Genomic DNA, 10,382 nt, shown 5'->3' on the forward strand with positions numbered 1-10,382 from the left:
AAAGCTAACTCAAAGACTACAAATTCCATATTCTGAATTTTGCCAAATTCAAACTCGAAAATGATCAAAATCACGTTGGAAGTTGAAATGACATTATGAAAAACTGGAACGATATGTATCACATCCCTTTAGTTAATCATATTTTTTATCTAGGTTTTATACTTAACAAGTAATTATATGTGTTGATTAGACTGATCATTTCAAGGATTTCATTTTAAATAAATTTAGTAATTAATTTGGTTTTAGTTTAAATTTGATTTATTTATAAATTAGGGTTAGAATATAATGGTGTGGGAGTGGGGCTAGTGTTGAAAAAGAAAGAAGTGGTTGGGTTGGGTTAGAAATGAAATGATGGCCCAAATCAGAATGGATATTCAATCATTCCCAATGTTAAAAAATAGGGGGGCCCCCCTAGGCCCTGCCCTCAATCCAATATATGTATTTCCGGGCCTTTTAATATTATTATTATTATTGTCCCTCTTTTTATCCCTACTCTAGTCAACTGTTTTCATTCAAACAATGTAACTATTGCAGACCAACATTCATAATTAATTTAAATATGGATACAAATTAATGAGGTTCCAATTTATTTATATATAAATAAAAAAAAAAAAACAACTCATTTGACTGTATATTGGTAATTGGTGCAGGCGATGGAAAGCACATGGGTTTCCGGCCGGGTGGGTAAAACCCTATTTGTAACTTTTAACTGTCTTCTCAATAGTCAACTACTCTTCAGCACTCATAAAATTAAATCATCATCATACCATATTTTTTACATAACACATGCACGCACGCATGTTTGATTTTATTTTTTCTAATATAAAAATTAATATTATGCAATCATCAAAACCAATATATTAGCTTGTCTTTATATATATATATATACACACACTAGTTACAGTAATGATGATTGATTTGATTAGACTTATTAATAAAGTATGAAGCCGAATTAAGATACATAAGAAAAAGCATGAGGAAGCCGATATGATCCATAGAGAATTGATTTGTTAGGTGAAAAAAGATGGAGTAGACACATTTAAATATATGGAGTGACGTAATTATTATGGGGGTTGATTCGGAGATAGATGCAGAATGCAGAATGAATGAATTAATTAATCGTCTTAATTCAAACCTGACAGACAATGCACTGTTTAAATGCGTGCATGTGACAGTACTACAGCAATATGTCCTTCATTTTTGTACTTCCATTTTAGTCCTTCACTGTAGGGGCCATATATATATACGCCCAATTAAATATTTGTAGGAAAATTAAAATACATGATGATGGAATTAATTGTCTAGTAGGCCTTAAAAGTTTCAAACGGGCCGGGCCGCCAAGAAGCTGGAAGTTGGAAAAGTATAAAGCCTTTTGGGCCAGGGCCCTTATTGAAAGTCTACCTGCAACTGCAAGTCAGCGGTATTGAATGAATATCGAAAAGTCAACAAAGGAAACCAGCTGTATTGAATGAATTCCCAGAAAAAACAGAATAGCACGCTTCATAGTTGGTGGTGATGAAGAATTTGAATCCAAACCCGGAAATGGGAAGGAGAAATGGAGTGATAGGGCTGGGATTGATGCCCGATCATTGGCCAACTACTTCTAACATCATCAATGTTTCATTTCCACTTCCCCCCCAATATCCATCTACCTCCACCACCCCTGCCCCTGGTACCATTTTTATCCTCTGCACTCATTCCTGTTTTTTTTTTTTTTTTATTTTTTTTTTTATTATTATTTGGTGGATAATTTTGGAGGATAAGGATGGGCAAACCAAAACCAAACCGAACATATATAGTTGTTTTATCAGTTTATTAGTTTTCTCTTCCTTAATTAGATCCACGTGGGTCGGGTGGGTTTCTATTATCAATGAACTCTCTGTTTTTATATTTTCTATATATGAGCTTGGTGGCATAATTAGTTAATTTTATCATCATTTTTTGTTACAAGTTGGAAATTGTACTATGCCTAATGTTGATCCTTTCTTGATGGGAATATGCCTGATTTTGCTATTCATTTTATTTCTATCTATTTCATTTGATTATGTTACTATCCCCTTGCCAATTATTATTCCAAGTATCTGGCTTCCTTTTGGGTCGTCGTGATGTTTATAATTCGTAAATTGTAATCGGTCGATCGGAGTGGCTTTTATGCTTTCTTTCCCAAAAGACTCATTCATGTGCCTGTGGTAGTAGTAGATATAGATATGACATTCAATGTTGAATGATCTGATTTTGAGAGGGAATGAATCTTTAGTTATATCATATATGTTTAAGTTTCATTTTACTTTCTCAAGGTTGTGTATAATCTGATATTCATTTACCAAAAAATGAAAATGAAATGATATAAAGCCTGAGACACACAAACTTTTCATGTTTACATGTAAACAAAAACAAGAAGATGAGCCGAAAAGCCAGGAGGAGGAGGAAATCTCTAAAGGAGAGGAAGCTGTTGCTCAAGTAAGGAAAGAGGTTGACATCCTCGAGCAACAGGTAGGTAATTGTTTTCACTTTTTTTAATTTCGTTTCATGACATGTGCCCATTTAATTAATTAATTAATTATTTTTCGATGGTAGGTATTTGCATTGCAAGTTGTTGTGAACAATGGAAGCAAAGTTGATGGCAAGGAAATAAGTTACTTGACTGAGATGCTTATGATGAAGTTGCTTAAATTGGATGGCATTGAAGCTGAAGGTGAAGGGAGAGCTCAGAGAAGGATGCAGGTTTTTGCTTTCATCCACTTTAACTCTCTACTCTTATAGTTCAAACATATGGCACAACTAGTATTATTTTGTTCTCATTAAGATTATTATATTGCCTAGATTTTGATATGAAAATGATTATTATTTCCAGGTACGTCGGGTCCAGGGCATTGTCGAGAAACTCGATCTCCTAAAATTGAGAAACTCAAAGCTATGACATGTTTATTTATGCCTTGTATCCATCCTTTCATTATTACATACATCTTTTTACGAGGTTACCCTGAATCGGGGACTCGTGGTATATATAGTACATGTTTGGGTTGTGAGTTGTGAAATTTCTTTATACCGATCAATGCATTCAATATTTGCTATTATGTATTGCTCAGCTTGGATTATTGGTTCTGGAATCACTTTTTTTGTAATGATATTTGATTTCATCTTTGTACAAATCTCTTGTTTCTGTATGTTGCGCACCCATTTGAACTCGAAAACAAATGTAAGAGAATACATAATACTTATGTGGTGTTTGCAAACGCTTTTTCAAAGTGACTATGAGCTTTTTTTGGTTCAAAATCAGTTTTTTTTTTTAACATTCAAAAACTCATAATCACTTTGGGAAACCATTTGCAAACACCACCTTAATCTATTACAAAGATTTACTTATGAGAATGGAATTAGGGGATTACAAATTATCTAAGAACAAAAGAAACAAAAGTTGGAAACTGAAGAAACAGACCAACAAAGAAGCTATGAACAATTAAACTCCAATGAATGCGGAAGCTCGGCTTTCTGTTACAGCTTAGTTTCCTATTGTCACGTTTCTCGTCCAAAAACCACCGATGATGGCATCAACAGTTGAGCACAAAACACAAACAACTCTTTATTTATGTTTGTGTCTTTTGTTTTCTTTGTCACTCACTCGAACAAAATTATAGTTCCCTCTTATTAGGAGATAGGATATTAGGAGATAAGTCATTGAATAGAAGCTGAAGCATAATTTCTTATTTAAACTCACAATTCATATAATACAATCATACATAAGCAACCATGTGATCACAAGTCACAACACAAGGTTAAAACAATCTTCGAACCAATGCCACTCTCAATTCCTTTAGTCCATCCACACAACAAATCTTATATCTACAAAACCAGTGGGGATAATTAAGTAGATACAAATTCATTCTAACATTAAAAATTATAAATCAATAGTAACACCCCTAGCACTAAAAAGTCCAGTAGTTTGAGGCAAATCATGATCTGGATGAGATGGATTATGCCATCCGTGTTTAGCGGAGTCATATTTCTCACCGTCACCCCAAAGAGCGTACGCTTCCTCACCATGGACAGCATCATCTCCAATCACGAGATGCTCGTCTGGCATACGCAGAGGTATCACTAATTTGATTAGCAGCAGAATCACTGTCGTGGATATGAAGTTCCATCCAATGACAAATAATGCGGCTACTAATTGCTTAACGAATAGCATTCCTCCACCGTAAAAAGCACCCTTTGTGTTTGTTACTGGCAGAATCATGCTGCACAGTGTCGGCTCCGCAAACAGTCCCGTGAGAAGGCCGCCCAGTATTCCGGCCACAGCGTGTGTATAGAACACGGCCAATGTATCATCAACCTGCCATTAGTTAGTAGATTGATGGTATATATGTCAGAAATATTTGTTTAATATATCTTAGAGAATAAGGATGGGTAATTAGTATAATAATAGTTCATTAATTACAAGTAGTAGTTGTCACGTGAGAATTGCATCGAGAAGGGAAATTAAGATGTGCATGGATATGATGAACTATTTTGAATGATGATGTGAATATCCCCCAATGAATTAGTAAACATAAATAATATAATGCAAGTGGGAACGTGCATATCATGATGGATGAACATAGTTGAGAATCCAATTTTAAATTGAATTAGAAAAAACAATTAAAGATTTAGGAGGAGAAAATATCCTTATAAGTTGACCAAAAAAACATATGCATATAGTTAGGTAAGTTTCTTTTGCTCATAATGAATAGTTGGTTGGTGGTGTAAAGACTAAAGAGACTAAGAGAGAGAGAGAGAGAGAAGGTAGTTCCGGGAAAGAGGTACCTTTTGAAGCAAAGTGGACTTTTTGTGAAGAATCATCATAGAATACCATGGAATACTACCAGAAAGCATTCCGTATACAATAGCAGCCCAAGGTTGAACCACACCTAGTAGTGTAAATAATGTAATTTTGATTAATTAATTAATTCATTAATAAATAATGAAATGAAATAGAAATAGAGGGGTTCCGTTCCGTACCTGCACCAGGAGTAATGCAAGCAAGACCAGTAATCATACCCTGAACAGCACCAATAACAGAGGGTTTACCAAAGTAGAAAACATCAAGAGATGTCCAAACAAGAAGACTAGTAGCTGCAGATACATTGGTGTTCAATATAGCTACAGATGAAACTACATTTGCTGCATATGGTGCACCACCATTAAACCCAGACCATCCCATCCACACCAGCCCTGCTCCCGCGAGCATTAGCAGTATGTTGTTCGGTACATATCTTTCCCTGTCTGCTTTCAATCTAGGCCCCACCTGTACGTATGTATCTCTTTTCATTTTATTTTATTATCCATAATATAATATAATTAATCAAGAATCAAGAATTAAGAAAGAATTACGTACCCAATAAGCCGCCGTGAAACCAGAAATTCCAGATGCGAGATGAATGACGTAGCCCCCGGAATAATCAATCACACCCCAGTGGTATAGAAACCCACCTCCCCATAGACTGTACGCCCCCACGGTGTAACAGAAAGTCAACCAAAGAGGCACAAACGCCATCCAAGCCTTAATGTTCATCCTCCCCAACACCGACCCCGCCAGCAAAATGGTGGTTATCGCCGCAAATGTGAACTGGAAGTAAACAAGCGTCGCCATCGGGAAAAATGGCTCGTTCATTTTGGTCTCCACGGTGCCGTTTGCGTAGTAGTGGGTGCTCTCCGGCACGGCGGCGCGTCCGGTAAGGTACTTCTGGCCAAGGGCAGGGGCGCCCTTTCCCCAGAAGGGTAAAAGCTCGTCACCGAAGGCGATGCGGTAGCAGAGGAGAACCCAGCAGATTAAGACGGCGGCGAAGGCGTAGAGGGCCATGAAGGCGGAGTTAACAGCCCACTTTTTCTTGACGATGCTGGCGTACAGTATGACGAGACCAGGCATCGACTGGAGACCCACGAGGGTAGACGCCGTCATCTGCCATGCGTTGTCCCCTTTGTTCAGCCATTCTGGTACCGCCGGGAGCCGTTCTTGATATGCCATTGAGCTCAGATTATCCATCAGTGTAGATGGAAATATTGGTACGTAGTAGTGGTAGGTTTGTGCGGTAATAAATACTACATCATCGCCATTCGCCGCGGAGGAGGAACAAGAATGTTTGAAGTCGTCTTTAGTCAAAATTGCACGATGAAGAAGCTTCGCGTGATATTATTGGAAGTTTTCTTCTCATTTACATTTTTCTTTTATTTTTAATAAGTACATGTATTGAATCTCAGTTAGTCCACACACGTTATAGGCCTTTAATTGGATAAAAAATAAAATAAAAAAATACTCGGATGCCATTTGCATTATTCAACAGTATCAAGACAAATTTGAAGTTGAATTTTGCAAGTGTGGGGTCCAATCCAAGGCTTTGTTAGAACTTAGAACATACATATACAGCGGACTCGAAAGGTCTCCGTTAGCTTTTAAACAGCTGGAGTTATTATACAGATACTCTGCAGGGCATAATAATAATAATAATAATAATAATAATAAAATAGAGCATGTGGTATTATTTATTTATTTAAGTTGTCAATTGTCTGATCTAACTAACCACCACTAAATAGTTTCAGCCCAACTACACATTAAATTGGTCCAATCCCAATAAAATTGGAAGCCCTAAAACAACCATGATCGACCCAATCCTTCAAATCTTATCCAAAAATAAAACCCAATCCTTCATTTTTTTTCCTTTCTTATTTTAATTGATGCAAAGTACAGACCATTTGCTAATTATGTGGTCCTAATTTACCCAAAAATCCATTCCTCCATTGCATTTTTTTTCTTCTTCACCATCATCATCATCACGAACACCACCACCACCACCATCATCATCATCATCATCGCTTGTTGATCGCTACTATATATATTATTAATAATAAAACACACAAGATAACACTCTCACATCAATAATAATAATTAATATATGATAAACATATACATGTGTGGATATAAATAATAGAGACAAGTAAACCGTCAGGTCGAGTCTCTCTCTCTCACACACACACAATTTCACACACAGTCACACGCACACGCAGTATATGTGTGGTACTGCAAGTTGATATATAGTACAAAAATGTCCCATACATAAATGTTTTATTATATCGCCTCCACAAATTATCCATATCAATAGAGGAAGAATAAGTCTTTAGCTCACAGAGAAGACGCTAGATCTTTCCTCTTTCTATTAAGAATTTACACCTCAAAATATGTTTTGGACGCACAATAAATAACATATATACATGTATATATATAATAAGCAATATATATATGTATATATATATATTGGGGCATCATAATTTGATTAACGATAAATATCATGGGATTAATAATCTCATCAATATCGCCATCTCCATCAGAAACAGTAGTACTAAAGGAAGACGGAGACGGCGACTTTGCTCATGATGGAAAGATAACAATGGTGGTGCTTGTCTCTCTTTTATCTGCTTTTCTCATCTTCATCCTTTTCTTTCAGTTTGTACGACGTCGCTTCTACTTGCCAAACGTAACTTAGTGGCTACTACTCTTGGCTACCGCTAGTAGATCTGTAGTAGTGACTAGCTAGTGAGCAAAGGCAATTATATATGCTCACAATTTAACATTATTAATTTATAAGTTGAATTTATCTCTACTTAATTAGTTTCTCCTTTTTTCCTTGCATGTGTTTGTGGTGGTTTGAATTGATTGAGGGAGGTTTTACTGCATTTTGTGGTCTATAATAATTAATCATTAAACTAGACAATAATCTATAAGGGTTGGACCGAAATAGTTGGTTGTATTTAATTCGTCATTACAAATAATCCTCAAGATTAATTATGCATCATTCATGAATCTTGTTCTTTACTCATATTAAAATGTGCCAACATGTTTGATTGGAATACTTATAACTAACAAGTTTTACCTCCGGATATAATCCCTTCTCATTAGATTTAGATCAAGCGAATTCACTTGTCATTATTGGAGATTTTTTACTTCAAGATTGTACAAATTTATAATGTATTGTTGAGGCCCATTAGCTCAGTTGGTTAGAGCGTCGTGCTAATAACGCGAAGGTCGCAGGTTCGAGACCTGCATGGGCCATTTTTTTTTATACAGAATATGGTAGCAAACATTTAATGGAGATGCATGGGCCATTTCTTTTTTTTTTTTACAGAATATGGTAGCAAACATTTAATGGAGATGGAAAAGGGAAGAACAAGAATAGCATCTATATCCTGATCATGTAACTACATGTCTTGATGATGCTAGGAAACAATATAATAAGATATGAAGAACCTCAACATCTCACTAATATATATTATTATATATATATAATCGGAATTCATGGAGTCCTACGTACTAGCCTGTCTTGCATTTTCATTACATTTTCATTCAGCTTAATTCTTAAGCCAAGGAGTCCTACTAGCCTGTCTTGCATTTTCATGACAATTGTGTTAAGTACTTGTCTTCATCATCATCATCATGACCTTGCAGAATACTTAATTGCCGTCTGAATGATCACCTCGTCATCAGTACATGCATGTTGATGATTCTATCTATTAGGAAACTATATATTTTATTACAAGATTAGGCAAGTAAATATATTAGAATATTGTGTAAATATTTATAGAGTAGTAATTAGCCGTAATTCTTGTAATTAGCTAATTTGTGGTGTCTCTGAGTGGCTATATTATGCCATATCAACTAATGAGAGAAACAAGCTTTTCCCATAATTTTATTTTCTTGATAATATGATTTCATCTATTCTCTCTCTTAATATGGTACCAGAGCCTTAGGGCATATTTTTTTCTTTTTCCGCTGCTACTTCCTCAAATTTTCTTCTTCTGCATATCTCATATTTCAAGTTATGGCCAAAGATGCAGAAAGCAAATCTGACCTTATCAATCCTACATCACCATACTATCTCCATCCTTCCGCGAATCCGGGTTCAGTACTAACCCAAATTAAATTAAAAGGTGAGAATTACTCTTCTTGGGAACAGGCTGTTAAATTAGCTTTAAGATCTCAGAATAAAATCGGGTTTATTGATGGGTCTATTTCTAAACCAAGTCCAACTGATTCTCAATTCGTCGCATGGGAGATTGTCAATTCCATGTTATGTTCTTGGGTTGCAAATTCATTAGACGACCCCATTCGGGCTACCGTCTCTCGTCTTACTGATATCAAAATCTTGTGGGATTGTTTCAAAACCCGTTACTCTGTAAAAAATGGTCCAAAAGTTTATAAATTGTGGTCCGATCTCACCATTACAAAACAGTCGGGGTCATCGATTATGTCTTATTATACTCAATTTCTTGGTATGTGGGAAAATCTTGCAACTCTGTCGCCGCTAGAGTCTTGTCAATGTGCAAATGGTTCTCCAATACTCAGTTGGTTTAACAATCTCAAAACCTATCAATTCTTAATGGGTTTGGATGAGTCTTATAATACCTTACGGACCCAAATCATTAATATGGAGCCTCCTCTCCCTGAAATCGATCGGGTCTATGCCATGGTGAGCCAGGAGGAGAGCCACAAGTCAGCATTCCAGCCGAGAGAGTCTGCTCCTGCCGTGGGGTTTTCGGTGCAAACGAATCACCCATCGTCAGCTCAATCGGGTCTTTCACCTGCTCCACCCGGTGGTCGACCACACTGTACTCATTGTCAAAGGTATGGTCATACCTATGACCGCTGCTGGAACCGCCTCGGCATATCTCCCACACCCCTCCGAGGTAGAGGTCGCGGCAAAGGACGACATCACTCTTCTACAGGTCGTGGACAATCTTCCCCAATGTTTGCTGCCTGTGGCGATCTCATCTGCTGCTGCAAAACGGACAATAGAATCTTATGATATATGGCACCGCCGGTTGGGTCACCCATCATCGAAGCCGATGTCGTTTTTGAGTATTAATGGCAATAAGGTGGATTTTTCTGATAAAAACTCTATTTGTGATATTTGTTGTAGAGCCAAACAAACTCGCTCTAGTTTTTCTTTAAGTACTCATTCTGCTACAAACATTTTCGACTTGATTCATTGTGATATTTGGGGCCCCTATCGAAAGTCTACCCATTCTGGTGCTAAGTATTTCCTTACAATTATCGATGATTTTAGTCGGGCAGTATAGGTATTTTTAATGCATGAAAAGAGTGATGCCAGCCTCTTACTACAACAATTTTGTTTTATGGCCAAAACTCAATTCAATAAACTGATCAAAACTATTCGAAGCGATAATGGTATGGAATTTGTCTCAAACACCATGACCTCGTTTTATGCTCAACATGGTATTTTTCACCAAACTAGCATAGTAGATACCCCACAACAAAACGGTAGGGTCGAGCGAAAACATCGCCATATTTTAAATATTGCTCGTGCCCTTCTTTTCCAAGCATCACTTCCAAT

At 36.6% G+C, this 10,382-nt stretch overlaps 2 protein-coding genes and 1 non-coding gene across 5 annotated transcripts; 2 read left to right on the forward strand and 1 right to left on the reverse strand.

Moving 5' to 3' along the window:
* The first annotated feature begins 1,277 nt into the window (after positions 1-1,277).
* BAG4 (BCL-2-associated athanogene 4) lies at positions 1,278-3,152 on the forward strand. Of its 3 annotated transcripts, none has more exons than XM_012994895.2 (4): positions 1,278-1,672; positions 2,399-2,493; positions 2,578-2,724; positions 2,855-3,152. In XM_012994895.2, exons 1-4 carry the CDS (start codon positions 1,516-1,518, stop codon positions 2,918-2,920), a joined length of 465 nt encoding a protein of 154 aa, XP_012850349.2. In that variant the 5' UTR covers positions 1,278-1,515; the 3' UTR covers positions 2,921-3,152. The 3 variants fall into 3 exon arrangements, with proteins under 3 accessions (XP_012850349.2, XP_012850350.2, XP_088682241.1); XM_012994896.2 differs by having other exon boundaries at positions 1,420-1,672; positions 2,402-2,493; XM_088826115.1 differs by having other exon boundaries at positions 1,451-1,672; positions 2,384-2,493.
* Positions 3,153-3,678: 526 nt separating this feature from the next.
* AMT2 (ammonium transporter 2) lies at positions 3,679-6,235 on the reverse strand. Its single transcript, XM_012994894.2, has 4 exons — positions 5,375-6,235; positions 4,999-5,284; positions 4,804-4,907; positions 3,679-4,333 (listed from the first exon to the last, which is right to left on the reverse strand). The coding sequence occupies exons 1-4, from the start codon at positions 6,020-6,022 to the stop codon at positions 3,899-3,901; spliced, it is 1,473 nt and encodes a 490-aa protein (XP_012850348.2). The 5' UTR covers positions 6,023-6,235; the 3' UTR covers positions 3,679-3,898.
* A 1,774-nt stretch (positions 6,236-8,009) lies between these two features.
* On the forward strand, positions 8,010-8,083 carry TRNAI-AAU (transfer RNA isoleucine (anticodon AAU)). Its single transcript has one exon. It is a non-coding gene; the product is annotated as a tRNA-Ile (tRNA).
* The last annotated feature ends 2,299 nt before the right edge of the window (positions 8,084-10,382 follow it).

The sequence above is a fragment of the Erythranthe guttata genome, chromosome 12 (genome assembly GCF_056151865.1).
Source record: "Erythranthe guttata isolate IM_541 chromosome 12, IM_541, whole genome shotgun sequence".
In the NCBI taxonomy this organism is placed as follows: domain Eukaryota; kingdom Viridiplantae; phylum Streptophyta; class Magnoliopsida; order Lamiales; family Phrymaceae; genus Erythranthe; species Erythranthe guttata.